General features: G+C 33.5%; 1 protein-coding gene across 1 annotated transcript; it reads right to left on the bottom strand.

Annotated features, from left to right (window-relative positions):
• Positions 1-7793: 7793 nt before the first annotated feature.
• LOC127851599 (uncharacterized) lies at positions 7794-12355 on the bottom strand. Its single transcript, XM_052385431.1, has 3 exons — positions 12094-12355; positions 9544-9720; positions 7794-8809 (listed from the first exon to the last, which is right to left on the bottom strand). The coding sequence occupies exons 2-3, from the start codon at positions 9708-9710 to the stop codon at positions 8167-8169; spliced, it is 810 nt and encodes a 269-aa protein (XP_052241391.1). The 5' UTR covers positions 9711-9720; positions 12094-12355; the 3' UTR covers positions 7794-8166.
• Between the last annotated feature and the right edge of the window lie 10031 nt (positions 12356-22386).

Here is a 22386-nt window from a genome sequence, read left to right as displayed (position 1 = left end):
TTTGATTCTCTGTAGTGCGATTTGCTCAAATTGAGTGTAAATTGCAATTGGCTGTGTGTTGAACTTCGTCTACAGCCGTCGTCATTTTACAGTAGTTTATTAATTTCTAGAAATCAATAATTATCCCCACGCTTTTCGGAAAAAAGTAGGGATATTGTGGTTATCTCCGTCTTCCGTCCGTCCGTCCTGGCCACTATGACCTCCTACACTATACGCACTAAAACCTTGATACTTACACACATGGTAGCTTTGAGCATATATGCGACCCTGCACTATTTGGAATTTTGATCTGATCCCTGGGTCAAAAGTTACGGGGGTTGGGGTGGGGCCGGGTCAGAGATTTTCACTCATTTTTGTATTGTATGTAATTTAACATTGGCAATAACTTTTGCAATATTGAAGATAGCAACTTGATATTTGGAATGAATGTGTATCTCGTGGAGTTGCACATTTTGAGTGGTTAAAGGCCATGGTCAAGGTCATCCTTTAAGGTCAAAGGTAAAAAACAGATCCAAGGGAAGTAGTAAGCTTTAAAGGAAGGTAATTAATGAACCTGCCAAATGACTTTTTTTAATAAATCAAAGCGGCGCAGTAGGGCATTGTGTATCTGACAAACACATCTCTTGTTTTATGTTTTTTTTTACTTAACTTCTTCATTTCTACACCGATTTACTTCCAATTGATACTGATCATCTCTTATGACAATACGGTAAATCTCAACTATGCATGGCCCCATTACTAACCCTGTGGCAACCCCTGGGTCAAACATGCGGCGTGGGGATACTTGTCGGCCTCTGCCATTTCTAGTTATCAGTGTCATTGTTTGTTGCGCGGTCGTTTGTATACGTTTACAATAATGCTGCTTGCGAAGGTAAGGGTAATACTTATGACGATGGTGGTGCTGCTAGCGCTGTTGGTGATTCGAGTTGCTGCTAAAATTTTGCTTAAGTGTTTCTGATGTCGGTGAGGTTGGTACTGATGAAACGGTGGTGGTTCTGATGTCGTTTAGGCAGCTGTTACTGTCGGTGGTAGTGATTGTCATGTCTGTTGTGATAATGCTGATTTGAGTTTTGTTGGTGCGTATGTCGGAGGTGGTGGCTCTGATATCGGTGGTTCGGGTACTAATGATATTCGTTGTGATGTTATAGGCATTGGTCGTTAAGGTGATGCCGATGGAGGCGATGCTGGTTTGAAGTTTAATTAATCTGAAGTCGGTAATGGTGAGAATAATGCCGTTGTTATTGCTGTAAATCTCGATGCTGCTGATACTAATGCCGGAGTTGTTTATTCTGATATAATGTGCCGTTGCTTTTGAGTGTAGTGAAGCTGATGCTAGTGCTGAGGATGATGCTTTCAGAATTGATAATAATGATTCAACTGGTGATTCTGGTGTTGTTAATAGTGATGTTGATGTCACTGGTATTGGCGCTGATATTGTTCGTTGTTATGTTGTGGATGGTAGTGGTGATATTGATGTCAATGGCGGTGATGCTTATTTCGGTGATTTTTATTCCGATTTCAGTAGTGATATGAAGCTGGAGGCAGTTGCGCTGACGCCGTTGGTGTTGATACTCATGATGTTTTTGATGTTGCTGATGTTGACTGTTATGATGAAGATATAATTTGAAATAACGATGTTGAGGTCGGTGGTGTTGATGATATCGATGGTGATGTCGATGATGAAAAAGATTGTGTCAGTCCTGTTGTTTGTAACGCTTGTGTAACTTCTCCACACCCCTGTTTCTTCTACATGTCTTCAATTTCCATTACTCAGACTTCCAATGTTGCAGAATTATGCCCCTTGCATATCCCGGCCTAATTTTGCATGCAACTAATTTATAGCTCGATATTTGTTACAAATATTGACATGTACCATTACATATGTTTGCAAGATCTTAAAAACATTCACATTCTCTGATCAGAGCACATAACTTATCCCATTTAAGCATTTTTACGACCCCGTTTGCATAAGTAACATTCAGATTAAGGTTTTAATAGTTTGTTAACATTATGTATTTTCAACATTTTTAACACTGACCAATATTATTATACTATACATAACATTTGGTTGTATGGAAGTACTGGTACATATAGAATTGTCATATTTCATTATTGATACAAGAACATCTTACATAAATTTAGTACAGTCCTGTTTAGAATATATCAATTATTACCGTTTAAACTTAATTTATGATTAAACAACAACAATTAATTTGTTATTGTTACCTTTTGAGGGTATCCAACGGCCAGACATTCTTATCACAGTACCAATTGCTAGACTTGATTATAATTACAGTTGTGCCTGATGAAGTGATGTCTTCTTGACAGTGGCATAATGTGTTTCACATTTTGAATAAGATGTAGATTGCCTTAATTTTAAATATTTGCACAAGAATTTCAATTTAAACTATTTCCTCATGCAAAATATGATATATCATAGAAGACATATTTCTAAATCTAAAGCTCGATTAGTCATTTAAAAATATAGTGCAGAGGAGCAATAACTCTTTCTTTAAAATTGTATTGTTGTTATCAGTTGCTAATTTTTTAATTAAAATTTTGTCAGGAGCATATCTATGAAACAACAAGAGGTATCGATTTAAAACAAGATAGGCCGATAGCAAACATTGCATGGAAGTGAAGTTTGTCAACGGCAAATCTTGATCACTTTAATAAGATAGATATGATTGATGGTAAAACATACACTCCCAAAATGTCATTATAACTGCTATCGTTCATGTGACATTCTAAACACAAATAGATGGAAGCTTTTTAATCGCATAGGTTTACAACGTACAAATTATACATAATATACGCCTACAGAAAGTATTTGAACGAGAACAGTTTTATCCAGTTTTGACATTCATTTTGAAGGTTCGCATATATAAAACATTTATCGTCTTGTGTCGCTTTTGTCATGATAATTACTTTTTAGATACTGAAATTAGTCCATGCGCATCCAATTTCATTCCAGCTAAGCAGGAAAATAATGCAGCGCGTTTTTCCTCATTTTGTCACCTGTATAATAATATTTAATCGTAAACCACTGAAATTTCATCCCAACCCAAACATAAAAAATGCAAGCAGTGAATAATTAAATGGTTTTGGGTCACAAACCATTTTCATGCCAATCTAGTTCGTATTCATTTTCAACTTAACACATGTGTGTTGTAAAGATTATGCGATGTAATTATGTGAGGTGAACAAGTTCCAGTTCTCTGACATGCAATTTAGACGAATAACTCCCCCTTTTTGTACTATTAGTAAGTTTGTTTGCGGTCAACGCCCAACTTCTGCATATCACTTTGTCTACAATACGTCATCAGTTCAAACTTCACGCATGTGGTTTATGTCATTGGGTGTGGTCAATGACGATGTGTTTTATAACTTTGAAATATAATTTAAAATAATTAAAGTCACATTTTGTACTCTAACATTTGGTAAAGGAAAACTTCTGCATATTTATGTTTCTACTTCATTTATGCAAGTCCCATAAATCTCCGCTGCAAATTTGCTGAAGTGTGCCCTCTTTTGTACTGTTAATCTGGGTAAATTGTGCTGCATCTTTTTAATTGCTCTATACGTACTGCAGACATTGAAATATAACGTTGCATATGTTTTCAGCGTATAAGAGAAAGTTCACTTACCTATTTATTTAATTTTGACAAGCTTTAAAGCATACATACGCCGACGTTTGCATTAAGGAAAGAAGCTTAAGGTTATATTAGTTTTTATGTCCCCCACCACTATAGTGGGGGACATATTGTTTTGCCCTGTCTGTTGGTTTGTTAGTTTGTTGCTTTGTGTGTTTGTTTGTTTGCGTCAAACTTTAACATTTGCCATAACTTTTGCAACATTGATGATAGCAACTTGATATTTGGCATGCATGTGTATCTCATGGAGCTGCACATTTTGAGTGGTAAAAGGTCAAGGTCAAGGTCATCATTCAAGGTCAACGGTCAAATATATGGGGACATAGTGTTTCGCAAACACATCTTGTTTTTAAATAAAATTATTTATAGGATTAGGTACTAAAAACATTGTAAAAACGGACTAACATTGTTATACTGTACTCAAAAAGTGGTTGCATTGGTACATGCTGCATTGATATATTTTATCATTTATTAAAGAATAGCAGACATAGTCTTATATACATAATGATTAGAATAAATGCGTTTAATTTATTGCAGTTTAAACATGCTGATTTATTAATAGACAACAATTACATTGTACTTTTTTCCTTTTGAAATGAAGCAAGGCACCAGACAATCTTATCAAACTACCGATAGCGGGACTTAGTCATAATTGCAGTTGTGTCTCAGCCATGTTGTCGCTTTGAAATGGGCACAACGTTTTTAACATTTTGAAGCATATGAAAAAGACCTTATCTCCATACAGTTGCACAACAAAGTCAATTTTAGTTGTTTCTTCGTGCACATCACGATCTGTAGCTCAACAAGTCATTTAATAATTTAGTCTTAAGGAGACATAACTATTTGTTTAATGTTTTATTGTTGCTATCGATATTTAATGTTTGAATTGAAAGAGTATATCTATGAACATAAAAAGGTATCAACTTAAAACTAGATTGGTAGATAGCAAACCTTGCATGAAAGTGAAGTTTGTTACGGGCATATTTGGAGCTCTTAATTAAGAGGGAAACACTATAATTGCGTAGGCAGATAAATATCATGTATCGGCTAATATACACTCTCACAATTTCATTATAGCTTTAATCGTTTGGTTCATGTGAACTTGTAAATACAAGAAGATGGATTTGTTTAAATGTTGTCCTTATTTGTTTAATCGTTTAGGTATACAGCCTGCAAATGATACATAATATACGCCTAGTGCAGGCATATTGACAATGACGCTAATATCCAGTTTCGCCTTCGGTTATGAAGGTGGGCATGTGGAAAAAACTTATTATCTTTTGTTACTGCTGTCATAAAAATTACATTTTAGATACTGAAATAATATCATAAGCATTCAAATTAAGTCCAGGTAAGCAGGAAAATTAGGTTCTACGTTTTGTCTCATTTTTTGCATGTTTATATAAATATAAACTTGTAAACAACCTCAATGTCATCACAACCAAAACATCAAAACATGCTTACAGTTAATAACTGTTTCGGCTTGGGTTACAAGGCCGTATAAAGGCCGATTTATGGCGGCTAGATAGTGTTGAATAGACGTAACAAAACACAAAATTATTTTCACACGGTTGCTAGACTTATGTAAGTTACGATGATAAATGTAATTTTGAGGTAAACTAATCTCCTAAAGCAGATTCTTTTGAAAAAAATGTTTGTCACGTGGTACTGTAACAGTAGAATAAGGAAAACTATTTTAGGTTTGAGTTAGAAATGATGATAATATCGGTAATAAAATTGCTCCAACAGTTGAGCATGTGCGTATTTTATGATTGTAAATTAACTACTTATAAAAGAATTTAATTACAACCTACTTCAAATGAATTCATTTCGAAACTTTTACAAGAAGTCTTTACAGTAAAAGAAAACATAAAAGTCAAAGTTATAGATAGTGCATTTAACAACGCGTCCAAGCTGGAATATACGGTGCATTGAGGTGACATTCACTTCTCTTTTTTTTTAAATTGCTCTCCTCTTTTTTCTAACTCGTGGCCACGTAATAGTAGTAGTAGTAGTAGTAGTAACAGCAGCATCAACAACAACAGCAGCAGTAGTAGTAGTAGTAATAGTAGTACTAATAGTAGTATGTTATGTTATATCAGAGCCTTGCCTGCTTTGACCAGCTATATATATGCGTACAGAATATTTACACCTGTTACGCAAAATTTGATTGGCTGACTAACTCGGGATCTCGAGATAGCGAAAATTCTCTCATCTTGTTTAATGCACTCTGCCTTTATTTACTGCACCGCTCTTTGTTTAATTGCACTCCGCTTTAATTTAGTTTTGCACTCCTCTTTTTTTCTATATCGTGGCCACGACATAGCTAACTCGTGGCCACGAGATAGAAAAAAGAGGAGAGCAATTTAAAAAAAGAGAAGTGAATGTCACCTCTATGCCGCCGTAGGAATAAGAAGTTTACGGGGTTATTTTTTTGTTGAACTTCAAACAAAAACTCTTAACGTCTCATTTTATGATTTTTTCCAGATATGCGTAAATTTACAAATTTGTACATTTTGTATTGTGAACAAACTGCACATTTTAGATAAATCGCGCTATTCATTTATTTCTAATAACACAAGAAAACTAATTTCCAAAACGGATACAATTAAATATGTTTGATATAAGCAAGCAAACATGACATTGATATTGCATAAGCAAGCATGTACATGGCAATGGATTATTCCATGGTTACATTCTGTTTGTTTGCAACATTCCTTAAAACCAGTTTTCGCGAATGCACTCAATTCCCTTTTTTTCAAATGCGTACATCGTTCCAGCCATGTGAAGTGGTATGATATAACGTGGGACTTAAACTATTTCGCCCCGAATATGATTGTATGATCAGCGTTACTATATATGCCAAATTCAAATACACGCTGTTCTTCCTTAAGAGGTTTAAGAAGGTGTGAAAGAGAGGTATCTGAAATGCATGTGCTTGTCAGCAAGGAGAAATTTACGTTCATTGCAAAATATATTTGCCTATCGTAAAAACATGTCTAACATAAAAGAACATACATGTAATACCGTTGAAAAAAGTGTATTCGTGGGCTGAAAACTTTTCGACATGTTTACACTTTTAGATGCTTTAAGATACTTATGCGGACTCAAAACTGTATAATGCATAATCAACAAACGCTACATATTAAAATAATCAGTTAACATTGTAATTAGTTGTGTGCTCTTGCAAGTTGAGATTCTATAAGAACTGAGTACTCATTTAAAATTGTATGTCACTCTATATCCGGCGTCGAGCGATTGGCGTCACGAACAATTGGCTCATTAGCACTTACGATGCCTTAATTTTCCTAATACCTTGAAAAAAATGTTGTCAGAATGATTCATCTGGTATATCAAAGCTTAGAAAAATCACGTAACCATTAAATAAGCCACACTATTGCTCAATGTTAAATATACTTAGTCAGAATGTGACAATAGTTATGCACTATTTAGACATGAGCTGTATGCTCCACAACATTAACTCACCAAGCATCTTCCTAACAGAAATCAATTGAGTCGCGTTCTGGGAAAACTGGGCTTAATGCATGTGCGTAAAGTAACGTCCTAGATTAGCATGTGCAGTCCGCATAGGCTAATCAGGGACTACACTTTCCGCCTAAATTGGATTTTTGGTAAGAAGAGACTTCATTCAAACAAAAGATGTCTTAAAAGCGGAATGTGTCGTCCCTGATTAGCCTGTGCGGACTGCACAGTCTAATCTGGGACGACACTTTACGCACATGCATTATGCCCAGATTTAGCAGAACGCGACTCATATTTAAGAAAGTAAAAACACATGTTCATTTTTTATAAATATTATGTTTAGCAAAAGGTTTAATTACGATATGAATACATGCTAAAGTAAAAATTAAAGTACAAAATGTTATGACACGTTATTCATTTAATAAATTGTGAAATTAAATCTTGAGAACTATAAAAATGAACCCGGAAAGCACAATCTTTCATATTCTAATACAAAATCACTTGACCGACAATGTATATTTTAGTTTTAACCTTCAGTATAAAATGAATGTCTTTATGATAATGAAATTTAAAGCATTTTTTATTAACTCAAATTAAATGAAAACTAGTATCATTCTTTTAATTAAATATAAAGATATAAATAATAAAACACAAAAATCAACACGTTTGATTTATTTTTAATAAACCGTTGCATTATGTTAACTTCATTATATATTGGTAATCTGTGGTCTAATTTTAGTTGCTTCGGATAGGTCAGTGGATCATGGGTGACGTAAGAAATACTACTGGTATCCAGCAAAATAAAATAATAAAATATAACCTATTCTTAAACAAGACTCAAACATAATCGGCAATTATGGGCTGGATCAATCGGTCATGTACAATGTCCTATCCGCGAGTACCGTCCTCCCATGAACACTTTTGGAACATGTAGGTGTACGCAAGAATATATGTGTCATAAGAAATACAACAAACAATAACAACCTCTTTATCGCATATGGAAGGGATAGTTAATTGACACATATCGGGCTTATATGCTTAGCTTCCGTTGTCTGGACGAGTTCTCTCTCACAGTCGGAAGTACCAGATTGGTGGTGTGTTTGAGGTATCTGTAACCTTCTGGGAGACTGGTAACATTTAAACTCAACTGAGTGCTCTGTCTTGAACCTAAACTCGGTAGTACAATCAAATTTGTTGACTCTTTTTTAGTATCAAACCTTTCTGACAACAGTTTCTTTACGTCGACATGTTTTTCATGTTTTTTAACGGACAAATCGTCGTTAGACATACTCTTCGTTCTAAGTTCTTGGCTCCATGACATTTGCGAAAGTTTTGCGGATTTTGAATATTTGTCCAAATTTGAATCAGAAATGCTGAACTTCCTTAATTGCTGGAGATTGGAATTTCTCCTTTGCTGTAACCTTTCTTTCAGCTTCTTTTTGGTCCTTGGTTTTATCTGGGTTACAAAGAAGCCTTTTGTTATTTTCGGAAGACTAAATTTGGAGGACTTCTTTTTTTGAATCTGGACGGATGAGTCAAAATTGAAATTATCATGTGACAGTTCTCTCTTTAAAGACTTCATGGCCAAGATACACTTGTCATTGTATTCTTTCATTCTGTTGCCATCCATATTTTTATCGTAGTAACTTAGATTTTGAATTTCCTCTTCTAATCTGAAACAATAGACTTATTTGTTGAGCTCTGCGGTTTGTTCTAAATTATTTAGATGAGAAAAGGTGTACTTATAATTGCCTGTCATATACGCCGTGTTAATGTTGAATTTTAAATTGTTGATATAAAGGCTTTATATTGCAAAACCACTCAAAATAAATTCTATACTCATGTATTGCCTGCATTACAATTTGTAAGCTAAGTAGTTTTATGGATCTTTAAAATGTTATGAATGAGATCGAAAACATAATTGAATCGAAAAAATGTACATGTTATATAGACATTATAAGTGAACATTGTAAAAACTTCATTTAAACAATACTTTACATTTCAAACAACAAGTTTTTTGTAATTGTACCTCATACGAAAGCTCTACTAGTAACAGTCTTAACCATCGATATTATTGTGTGTTTTATCAATTTATGCAATCGATCTCAATTAAGTCTTATATAAATTGTCACACAAAATTCATGTAACCCGTCTTTTTTACGAGTCTTATAGACTTGACGGAACCGGATGGAACTTGTTCAACTACTCAATAAAGTGTCGGTCAAACAGCCTTGAACTGTTATGCACTTTTCTAAGATGAATATTCGCATATAGACATTATATAAATTAATACTTACGGTCAAATGACAATTAAATTTACAGAAATTTACATTTAAATTCAAAATAAAACATTGTGCTCTTCTTTTAATAAATATAAATTTTTACGGAGTCCCGTATAACAACACACCTGGTCAAATCCTCGGTGGCGTCGAGCCTGTCCCTAGACAGGTGCCTCAGGCTGTTGCACCACAGGCGGTCTAACTCCTCCAGGCGCAGGGCAAGCAGCTTCTGTTGCCGCTCGTTCAGCAGGAACGCCACCGTCGGATCGTACTTCCTGTTCTTTTGAAATGTCATTTCTGCGCGTCTGGAAAGAATTATTGAGGCATTTTATAACTACACATCACTCTTTTAACCTACAATATGAAAACTTGCATGCAGTATCCCTTGTGATTATGAAGTATGATAGCGATTCAGTTATAAATCTATGTTAAGGGTTTTGGTTAACTTATGCCCCCTTTTCAACTTGTATTATTTCTGTAACTTTACTTCACAACCTAGAGCCAATTAACGAGAAAGGGGGTCTTGGGTATTCGTCACTTCTTTTACAAACTATTTAGTAGCACTAGGTCGTGCTTAAAGGGGCCTTTTCACAGATTTTGGCATGTTTTGACGTTTGTCAGTAAATGCTTTATAATGATAAATGTAAACATCTGATCTAAAAAGCTCCAGTAAAAAATCAAGAATAAAATTTAAAAAAGGGAAAAAAGAAGCCCGCCGCAGGGCTCGAATCAGTGACCGCCGGAGTTCTGGAGTAAAAACCAATTAGACCGCTCGGCCATCCTGCCAGTTGTATATGAAAGACGTACTTTATACTTTATATAAGCAATCTTCGTAGTTTCACAAAATTAAACGACAACAACAGAACTCTCCAAATTATTCAATCGTTACGGTTTCGCGTTGCAACGCTTTATACTTTTCAGGTTTTTAAATCGTCAAAATGTGCATATAATGGCTTTATTAGACCATGGTAAATGTTCAGTATTACTGTTTCCTCACAAATATCAAAACTAAAACGAAAATTTGCGAATCTGAAACAACTTTTGTCAATTTACCAAACCGTGAAAAGATCTCTTTAAGTTTTAATGTTTCACCAAGTTAACAGCATCAATATATAGATTATAAATCACCGCGTTTATTGGGCACGGACTTCCAGAACGGATTATGTGTATTTAGTCGCATTTTGATATCAAAATAATATAATAATCGAGCGTTGCTCGTAAGGGGAGTAATCGTTGTAGGTAGTATCAAAAACATTTCAGTATTGTTTCCCCTGTCTTTCGATATTTTCTATTATTTATAACTTCTACCAGTAGATGAAGATGTTTATGTTGCTAGTATTTGCATAACATGAACGTTTTTTAAGCACGACAAATGCCAAATTATAGTAACCTATTTCTGAACTTCTGGTTTACAGTTTGTCAAAACGACATGTTTCCAAACAAAGATTCAATAAGTGTTTATGTATTATCCACATAAAAATATATCACTTCTTTTTTGTATAATCATCAATTGAAATTTGCAAAAAAATAAAGCTTATGTTACACTTTTCTTCGTCAATAAACGGCAAAAACTTGGTATTACTAAGATCGCGTTTAAAATGCCTATCAATAACAACAGTAAGACTGATGCAGAGCGTTTTGGCGTTTGATCGTAGAGGCCACAGACTCGTCGTCTGGGCAGTAATATAATTTTCATATCCCCTCTTTTTTCAGTATAATCATTTGATAATATTCCAAATATAATGATGTGTTACTTAATGAATTAACTAGCATTTTAAAAGAAAAAAATTGGTGAACATGCCCCTGTGATTGTTGTTTAAAACTGTCTTTATTTATTCATCCAATCACTGGGAAATAGTGAATATCATTTGTCTGTTGACGACCATTTGTGTCTTGTTCTGTGAAAGCTGGTCATAATGCATGTGCGTAAAGTGTAGTCCCATATTAGCCTGTGCAGTCCGCACAGGCTAATCAGGGACGACACTTTCCGCTTAAATGGTATTTTCCGTTTAAAGGAAGTCCCTTTTTACCGAAAATCTAGTTTAAGCGGAAAGTGTCGTCCCTGATTAGCCTGTGCGGACATCTGGGACGACACTTTACGCACATGCATTATGACCAGTTTTCTCAGAACAAGACACATTTAATCCCAAAAATCCTAGATAGCATACGAGTGGACATCAAGGCAGATTGTTTCGTCCACACGGGAATTAAATCAATCTAACAAATGTTATAATATGGGTTTGTATTCGCTATTTTAACGTTAGTGAATGGAATGCGTTTATACTTTGATTTCAAGCCAGCAACTTATTTTTTATCGATATGCATTTCCCAATAATTATATGAGCGTATTTATTTACAGTCATGCATTTAGAACTAGGCGTAAATGATCTCTCACACGTTTTTGAGTGTATGTCTACTATCAACACAGAACAGTATAAGGAACTGTGATATTGTTTTTTATTTAAAATATACATAACATGTTACTTTACCGACGAACCCATCAATAGCGTTAATGAAAATACAAATGTGTTTTTTTTTTTAATTATTTTTTAAACAAACGAACATATATGTTCATTTTTAACTTACAAAGTATTATTTCGTATAAAATAAAGCAGACAAATACAATAGTGTTATATTGAACAACACCGATTGTCCAATTTAATGTCATAATACGATACCTAGATATCACATCCGTTGTCACAAATCCGAATCATTGGGCACATAAAACATCGATTTTTTTTTTCAACCGATGATGTTATGTTCACGTTCTAACTTAATATCCGACGCATTTTATTCATTATTTAAGATGCTACCACTTGTAAAAAAACCAAGACTAGTCAAACGAAATAAAGCTTTCAATTAAACGGTGTTAACATTTCATGTTAGTGTTTTCTTCCACCACAACAAAAGGCTCGTATTATTCACTCTGTCGCTTCTCAATCGGTCCGCGAGTATTTAATTGATTATTTCAAAAGTATTTATATAGACCATGTCGTTAATCCAAAGCGAAATTATTGAGCGTATCAAGATTACTGTCTCATTAGTTGAACTGACTTAAAGGGATCTTTTCACGGTTTGGTAAATTGACAAAATTAAAAAAAGTTGTTTCAGATTCGCAAATTTTCGGTTTAGTTATGATATTTGTGAGGAAACAGTATTACTGAACATTTGCCATGGTCTAATATAGCCATTATATGCATCTTTTGACGATTTAAAAACCTAAAAATTATAAAGCGTTGCAACGCGAAACGATTGAATAATTTGGAGAGTTATGTTGTTGTCGTTTAAATTAGTTAAACTACGAAGATTGCTTATATAACGTATAAAATACGCTTCTAATGTATGCTTGGCAGGATAGCTCAGTTGGTTAATGCGTTTTTACATCAGGATTCCGGTGGGTCACTGGTTCGAGCCCTGCCGTGGGCTACTTTTTTTTCCTTTTTTGAATTTTATTTTCAATTTTTTACTGGAGCTTTTAAAATTAAATGTTTACATTTATCAATATAAAGCATTTAATGGCAAACTTCAAAACATGCCAAAATCTGTGAAAAGGCCCCTTTAAACCTCTAGTAATGTTCAAAAGACGTATGCATGTGTTTTAAGAGGCTCTCAATTTCGGAAACAAGAACTAAATATAATATAAGGAGTTAAAAGTACATTAACTTATACTTTTTTATTTCATTACTAAAACTAAAAATTGAAAATTGACATTTTTACATTATTTAATTAATAACAAGCAATAAGTAACAGCTTTTTTCAGCTGTTATTGCCTTTGATACCGCATATATATTTTTCATGTAGATTACATGTATTGCTAATTTATGTATCAAATATATACATACTTGTTTATGTACTTTTAACATAAATGCAAGTATAGTATTTGCCACGTTCAACGTTTAAGAATGTTTATAAATGAGCAACATATATTTTAGTGGCATTTCTTTCACGGAGACTCGGACATACGGTCACTAAAATAACAAAACCAATTCCACGGACTACACGGCCATTGGATGGGAATGATTGGTCCTGTTCGTGGTTCCGAGAATAAGAATAAATGATCGGCCAGCACTTCAGACATGCTTACTTATATGATTGATATTACTGTCAATTTTTTAAACTGAAATGCGGACATAAAGGTCGCATCCGTCAGTTATGAATCGCTTTGGACCGAAACGTTCGTGAATTAATTATTAAGGACGAGCGGGACGTTTTATCAGTTAGGTGACATTTACATAATTTACTCTGTAGAATAATTTAAATCGTTGTATATGTAATAAAAGCTCGAAATCGTATTAATACTACAATGCCATATTTGTTAATTTACTTTTAAAGTTAAATAATACGATTGAGGAATGCTATTTGAAACTAACAGATATGCAAAACCTATATTTACTGTGTATATTAATTGCGATATTCAATGTTAAGCCTTTTATACAAATACTCACATTAAATCTTGTTTTCAATAGTCTTAACGGCTTACATCTTTCGTGGGCTTGAGGAATTATAAATAATAATATTTTACATGTACGCAAATGTTCAATAAGTCATTGCATTTCAGCCTATCCCGTACGTTATTACCATTGTACTGCAATACTCTGTACGGATTAATTTAATACTATTATATTGATCATTGTGTTTCATAACAGCAGTAAACACAACTTTCTAAAAGCGACAATAGGCGATATCCGGATCTCAACAACTTTGGGAAAACACTATCTCATTTATAGATACAAAACAGCGACTATTCATTTGACCAACTAAAGATAACTTCATTAAAATATCTATGCCACTAAATGTTTAGTCTGCTTCAATTTGGCGCTGAAAGAATACTAAATCATATCATTATGCCTGTAAAATGAAAGTTCGGATAAATGATTTGGGGTGAGAGAGGTCAAAATTTAGCAACCACCAATCGTTCAAGCGCACTCCAGACTGTATATACTATACAATAGCGTTTAATGTTGACTAACTAATATTACGACACAACGAGAATCTATCTACGTGTACATGTCACTTAATAACAAAATGAATACATGCTGTTAAACTTTTTAAGAACGTTTGAGCGAATTCATTCACATTATTGTCCTGTTTTTAAGACAGAAGACATTTTTGATATATGACTTTTTTATTCAGAATAAATGTTATTTTGCTTTGGTGCAATTAGCATAATAAGTTGTTGAAAGACACACAGAATTTCGCGAATGTGGAAAATAGCAGAAAATAATAAAGCTGACTAATAATTTGCGGTAAATTAATTGTTTTGACAAATCCATCTTATCACAAATGTCGAAGCCTTCCCCCCTCTTAATCCGCGAATAATAAGGATTTTAATAAAAAATGTTATGGGAATAATTTAAGTTGTTTTCATGTCTTAGTAGTTTAGTAGCACTTTATCATACCCACGCAAAGGCAGTTTGGAAAGAGGCATCTTGGTGTCACTATATCAATCCGTTGTTATGCTGGTAAGTCTTCAAAACTGAAACAGTCGTGTTTTCTGCATATAATCCCAAACGTTTAGCGAGCGTGTTAACTTCTGATTTCGCAAATTGAAACGTTAAATACATCCGCCCACTGACGTGTGCATGCTCGAAGTTTTTCATAACCAATGATCATTCATTACCCGTTAAAACATAGGCACTTATAAATTGTTTTAGACAACTACATTATCATTTCTAAAGCGATAGTAGTCAAACTCGAAATATGTCTTTATCACCATGAAGTGTAGATGTGCAAGTAAAAAGTTCACGTGCATTGATCCGCTTATTTCTGAACTTGCTCTATAGCCTTGATATATGTGTGAATGTCAATGAGGCATGAAGTGCGAAGGCATTGGTCACGTTTGGGACAAAACTCTAGTTATCTTACTAATTTATATGTATATTTTGACGATTTTGGCTAGCATTCATCGACACGAGGATGAACGATAGCAACTGGTTGAGCAATTCTTACTGATAACCGTCATTTATTGCTAGAATGTGTTATTCTCGACATTTTGCAAAACGAGCAGAAGCATGCAGTTTTTTAATAAATGCTCACAATAAAAATGGTAAATCCGTTATTTTTATGGTTATTATATCGGTGATATATACATCATTACTGCTATCCATAAATTTCATACATTAATTTTGTTTTGTGTTTCGTTTTATAATTACAAAACGTGTCATCAGTCGCGAATACGCCGATTACGCTATTGATGGCTGAAGTTTTTGAAACTAGTGAGTGCCAAGTTAATACCATTTATTTCTTCGACTTTACCTGATTTCGTCATATTCATCACAGTCACTTCATCGCAGTATTGGAATATTCGTTTATTGCTTCAAAGTATTGTGAAATGATAGGTCAGGTTGCCATGATTCTTTCTCCGAACTCTCTGTAGTCCTGCAAACAACTATAACCCACACGCCTCTCTTTTGTTAACGTTAATTTCCCATTCGTGCATGGGTTGCTGCTATCGATACTCAAAATGAATCAGTTCAGATAATATTTTAAGGTTTATACTTAGTAACTACTGTTTGTTTTGTCTCCCCTTTTGTTTGTGAGCTTAAGCGAACTCATATTGAAAATTATTTGTGTAATATGTTTGTTCATTTAAGTGTGGAAGCTGTTTAAATTATGCAAATCGTCTTGATACACGGTTATTTCTTGTATTTCTATTACATAGATTGCTTATATTTAAAACTTTAAAGTAATCAGTACTGGTAAATTAGCTTACCCAGTATATTTTTGAGTACGTTACTTACTGCTGTGATATGAATGTTGAACTGTTGCAGGTGTTAACAAACAAATAATACATATATTACCGGTGTTTTTAGAGGAGACTATATATTTCTGTTCCAGTGATAAGTTGATAAGAATTGGAATGACTATACAAGGATTTATTGGCAATTTGTATGTTATTTCAGATATTGATTTCAGCAGACAAACCTATGGTTGAAATGGCTACAAAAGTAACATAACGACTCAAATCTGGACCATGCGATAACTCAAGTACATAAAGGTTAGGTTGATAATTATGGGTATATGGAAATAGTGACAACCCGACTATGCATATTGTTTCAGTTCTATTATTTAATCGGCCTGTCACAAAGCGTTCTGGCTAAAGGAAAAATGTCGTGAATGGCTGTATTGTAAACCTTCCTACATTCGTAACATATTTCTGTCATTAGTTTCTTTAAGAAGTCATGATCTGATGTTGCACCAGTTAATCTAGCTTACCGGAAAGTTCTATTTCTTTTAAGTGTCACCCGGTAATGCATTGTAATACACTATCAGTACAGTGTGATTTTTTAATGACGAATCAAAGCTATGTAGATATATATTCACAGCCTATTAAATCCTATACACAAATCTCGAATCCAATAGGTTTTTATCTGTGTGACAATGAACGTTGCATATCTCAGTTAAAAGCACAACTAGTAACTGAATTTATGCAATTAATGAACAAAGCATTCATGTATTGCAGATCAAAATGGAAGGAACCTAATTGGGACAACAGGAAAAGAAAACAAGATTTTAACATTTTTATAATTAATTGTGACTTCGATATGATAGGAAATGTATTATTTATTAATATTCTTCTATTTTATGGATCTTATTAGATGCAATATTAACAGCATTTATTATTGATAAAAGTGAAACATCTCGTTTGTAAACATACAACTGAGAGATAAGGTATTTGGCAGTAAGAAATACTAGTATGCAGTGGTCGTGTTCAGCTGTTAAATATAAACATTAATATAAAAATGACGTTTAAAACTGTCTCCTTTGAAAACAACAAGCCCAGATGACTGCTTTAGTTATGTGATCATATTTAGATCGTGGTGAGATGATAATATAATCGTAGTTACAAAAAAAACACCAAAGGCAAAACGACCGATAGCCGCTTAATGTCTAAGGAAATATTCATTTGTTTATAATGCTTGCATGATAATTTCTTAAAACTATATATAATATAACGTTTATGGACTTAAGATGTATTAACTATGTAACATTTCGTATTTTTTTCAATAAATATACATTGTATAACACTTATAAACGTATTTATCAATGTTGTCAACTTTGTTATTTGTTTTGTAAGGACTTAAGTATATAACACTGTTAAGATATAATCTATTTTTAATTCAGTTGTAGTGCGGATTTTACCTGAGTGTGTTTGTGCCAAACGATACAGAAAACTAATGCAGGAACTACTGAGATAATCGATCACACCATGACACTCTCAGCTGCAACAATCACCTTATTAGCAGTCGATTTACAAACGATACATATATCAATGCGTTGCTGTTTAGAAGTGGTCACACATTTTGATGTTAGTGTTCATTAGCAAAAAAACGGACACAATTATCTGCACAATATCGTCAACAACTTTCCATCAAAATCATTACTTATGTAGCCAACTTTGGTCCTCTTGTTATACTTTATTTTTTTTTATAAGATTGGTAAGCAAGTCAATAATGTGATTAAATACATCTGATAGTGAATTGAAATTTAGCACATGTCTTCTTGGTTCTTATATTAGTCAAGGCTCCAAAATCGGACCATATTTTCTTCACAAAGAAGAACATTCGTTAAGATCATTCACGTCAATGTGTGCGTGCAACAACTCAATAATCTCTACAAAAGATATTTATATGAAACTGTAGTCGTGACTTAAAAGGCTAACAAGGCTGACATACTGGTTTAATTCATCGAACAAAATAGGGCCATACATATTTTAGTCTATGTTTAGTGTGCACTTTAGTTTTGAAACCTTACAATCCGATATGAAGGAAAACAATGTTGTTTTTGTTTTAAACTATCAATAGTTATCATCATCATACGTTATAAAGCATATACTAACTGAAATATGATTTGAACGACCATCAATATCTAAGACAAAGCTTAAGCCTTCTTCATTAGTATGGGCTTAACAAACCAATAGATCACAGAGTTTTGTTTGTTCTTAAATGAGTCGATACATCTATATCAAGTTATTCATAAAACGGCAATTAAAATATAAGTTATAAAGGTGATCGAAATTCACAGTGTTAAGATTAATTAAGTTTTCGTCATTGACCAACACACCATTCTGATGAACACTCTGAACGTGCAATATATACTAGCTCGTTGAATATGAAGGTAGTGAATAGCCACTCTTGAGATTGAAAATAGACTGCCATTGTTCAATTTTCGATTGACTTTTCGATCAATATAAGTCGCCAGAGAATCAAAACTATAACGAAGACATTTGTAACGGAATTACACGGCGTTGTTTGCATATGTTTAACATGAATCATTGTTTGTACCCTTTATACCATGTTTTTTTCACAAAAGTAAGAAAGTACAGGAATGTGTATGCCCTTATTAAAATACGTTAGATATTGTTTAAAAAAAAACTCAATAACATTTTATATTGGTGTCCTCTTCTTGAATATTTACTTAATTAATACTTGGACCTTTTTCTTAGTGTAGCCTTTTAAGATGCTCTGTTACGAAACAATTATATTTCATTTTATTGTTGTATTTAATTTTATACAAGATTTTATGTTTTATTTTAATAACATGATATTTTGGAAATATTTTGTTATATTGTGAACGGGAAACTTCACCCATATTACCTTGGTTTTCTTTCATTGTAGATAGGTGATCAAGGCTTACAGATAAACGAGAGGTCGTCGATACTAAGTACTTGATTGCGTCTATTCGCTGACGATCATTAGGCTCCGGATGCTATTTGCGTGATACTTCTAGTTCTCCTAAATGTATAGAACAGACTGGCTTTTGCTACTTTGTGTGTGGTTCTGCAATCAGCGCGAGTTCAACGTTTTCATTATTGTTATAAGTGTTATTACTTAAGCGACGGTTATCTTTTAAGTGGATAACTCAATGGGACGGAACGAATAGCTACGGGTAAAATGCAAGTACTTTCAATTCTTTCCAAAAGTTTAAGTCAAATCAAACATCTAAAAAATATTGTTAAGTTATTGTATTGCAAAGGGAATAACATCGCAACAAAGTGTTTGGTTAATATATTCTCGTAGTATATCGTTCAGAAAGATATTTGTTATTATATATATAATATCGCATTTAGTAGAGGGTAATACAATTTTTGTCAACCCGAGAATGTACCATTTTACGTTGACTTTTCGATTGAGCGGGTTTACAGTTGTTTGCAACACCCTTTACGGGATGCTATAAGGAATAACAGGTACTGCCTTATCTTTTTTGAAATATATCAGGCAAAGCTTAGAATTTTTATTCGTGCCGAGCCTGATATATTACAAAAAGATCAGGCAGTAACCTGTTTTTCTGTTAATCATAACTCTACGTCAACAATTTTAAAGAAACAATGAATAAAAAACGCTTAAAAGCTGCAGTTTGTGCGGTAAAGAATATGACTTTTGTTGTTTGACGTGTTAATAATGACGTCATGAGCACGCGCGCTTAATATTTGAAAAATGTTTTTTGCTGTTTGTGTTGCATTTTGTGCTAAAGATATATTACATCTTGGTATCAAAGTGTTTGTTTTGTTGAATCAGATTCGATTTTACTAAAATGATTACTTTATAGTTGATTCAAAGTAATATGACGATCCTCCGCACATGACTGATATAAGTACTTCCTGTTGACCATGATATGAACAAATATATATGGCAACGCGATATCAGGCAGGTATCAATGCGGTGGTATGATAAATTAATTATATAAGGTATTGTAAGTTCAAGAATGAGATATGTTTCTAAGCCAGAAGTTTTTAATAAGTACAAGTTACATCATACCACAATTATCAGCTTCTACGGATTATTTAAATCATGAGTCCATAATTTCTCGAACCCTTCACAATCAACTCTTACTAGACTTGCGACACCTTAAGGGTTTCGCGGGATGGAATGAGTGGGGAGATCATATACAATTTTCAGCTTTCCGGAAGCAAGGACCCTCTGGACGTGAACCATCAGCTTTCCAACACTATATGATTCCAGTTCCAAAGCACATATTGCATTAGTTCAATGGGAAGAACATAAAACGTCATATTTACAAATCTCTGAAAAACAAACAGTGCTAAAAAATATTTAAAGTAGTCATTTACTATTTAATTGATTATGTCCTCTGATTGTTGCATTTTTAATTTAAATATGTGTTCCTATATGCATTTATTGTTGTATTGACTTAAAAAACTAAAATGGATGCCAATTCTTAGTTTGCTGTCTAAGTCTACCCTAAAATTATACATGTTTCTTGCATAATTGAATTATCAAAAACTGCATACTTGTAAAGGCATTGTCAGAGTTATTTGGTTAAGTTAGAGACAAAGTAAAGCAAATATATTCATTTTTCTTAAAATGAATCATCCTCTGAAGCCCCCACTGGGATTCAAACCCAGATCTCTTTCCTCTGGGAAGGAAAGTATTCTATCTTGAAATACAAGGGCAAGTAAGAGGAAAATTTGCAATTTTAAACCTATAAACATATAAACTTAATTTTTCACATGAACTTAGAAACAACACAGACATCTCTGAATCTGAAACACATTACAGTTACAATTCAGGTTTTTAGTATTGTGCATTGTACATGAATGTTTAAATATTGTATTTATCCTTGGTACACAGAACTGCCTAAAGATGCGTAAAATACCAGTATTCAAATCTGAAAATATCCCATGTGTTTGTTTCACTCTGTAAGTATCCCTATTTTATTTCAATAAAGAAGTTTTTCCTTCTCCTGAAAATTTAACTAAATGTCAGTTATGCTACTTTTTCATTCAGCAAATGACATGTGTCCGTAATGTCAATTTTGAAAATTTGGTAAAAACAATATTTTTACCAAAAAGGTAGACTTAATATTATTAAACAGTTGATGTATTTCACCTTAATAAAAAAAAAAAATGGGAAAGAAATAAAATGTTTAAAAATGTCAGTTACATGACTTATAACATTAAGTAGACGATATAGCTTTGATACTTTAGGATACGAGTAGACCTTAACACAAATAGGATAAGAGTAGACCTGAACACAAAATTTACCCAAATTTTCAATTTTCTAACTATAAAAGGGGGCATTATTCTGTCAAAAAACAGAAAAAAAATGGGTACGAAAAAAATGTGTGTACGAAAACAATTGGGTAAGAAAAAATTATGCCAAAAAAATATATGCTAAAATAGCTTGGGGTCTTGACCACCAAAACGGCTTGGATTTTAATTATGCTGAAATAACTCGGGGGTCATGACCACCAAACTGGCTTAGAATTAAATTATGCTGAAATAGCTCAGGATCTTGACCACCAACCTGGCTTGGATTTTTATTATGCTGAAAAAGCTTGGGATCTTTACCACCAAACTGGCTTGGATTTGAATTATGCTCATAGTTCGGGTTCTCGACCACCAAACTGGCTTGCATTTTAATTATGCTGAAATAGCTCAGGATCTTGACCATCAAACTGGCTTTGATTTTAATTATGCCGAAATAGTTCAGGATCTTCACCACCAAACTGGCTTGGATTTTAAATATGCGGAAATAGCTCGAGGTCTCGGCCATGAAACTGGCTAGGATTTTAATTATGCTAAAAAAGCTCGGGTTCTTGACCACCAAACTGGCCTTGATTTTAATAATACCGAAATAGTTCAGGATCTTGACCACTAAACTGACTTGGATTTTAAATATGCTGAAATACCTCAGGGTCTCCCCCACAAAACTGGCTAGGATTTTAATTATGCTGAAAAAGCTTGGGGTCTTGATCACCAAACTGGCCTGGATTTTAATTATAATTTATACCGAAATAGTTCAGGATCTTGACCACTAAACTGACTTGGATTTTTATTATGCTGAAATAGCTCGGGGTCTCCGCAACCAAACTGGCTTGGATTTTAATTATGGTTAGAAAGCTCGGGGTCTTTACCACAAAAATTGAGAATTTAAGACAATGAACATACCCAATTTTAAAACAAAGGTACCCAATTGTCAATTAAAGTACCCGGTAGTGGGTACCGACTTTTT

Source organism: Dreissena polymorpha, chromosome 11 (genome assembly GCF_020536995.1).
Source record: "Dreissena polymorpha isolate Duluth1 chromosome 11, UMN_Dpol_1.0, whole genome shotgun sequence".
Taxonomy (NCBI): domain Eukaryota; kingdom Metazoa; phylum Mollusca; class Bivalvia; order Myida; family Dreissenidae; genus Dreissena; species Dreissena polymorpha.
The sequence above is the reverse complement of the archived record's forward strand: the minus strand, read 5'-3'. Positions and strand labels throughout refer to the sequence as shown.

Bases quoted from the DNA above. Each gene is read 5' to 3' on its own strand.
- LOC127851599 (XM_052385431.1), bottom strand. From the start codon at position 9,710: ATGACATTTCAAAAGAACAGGAAGTACGATCCGACGGTGGCGTTCCTG. The intron at 8,810-9,543 runs GTGTGTTGTTAT...CTATTGTTTCAG, and splicing joins GCCACCGAGGATTTGACCAG to ATTAGAAGAGGAAATTCAAA.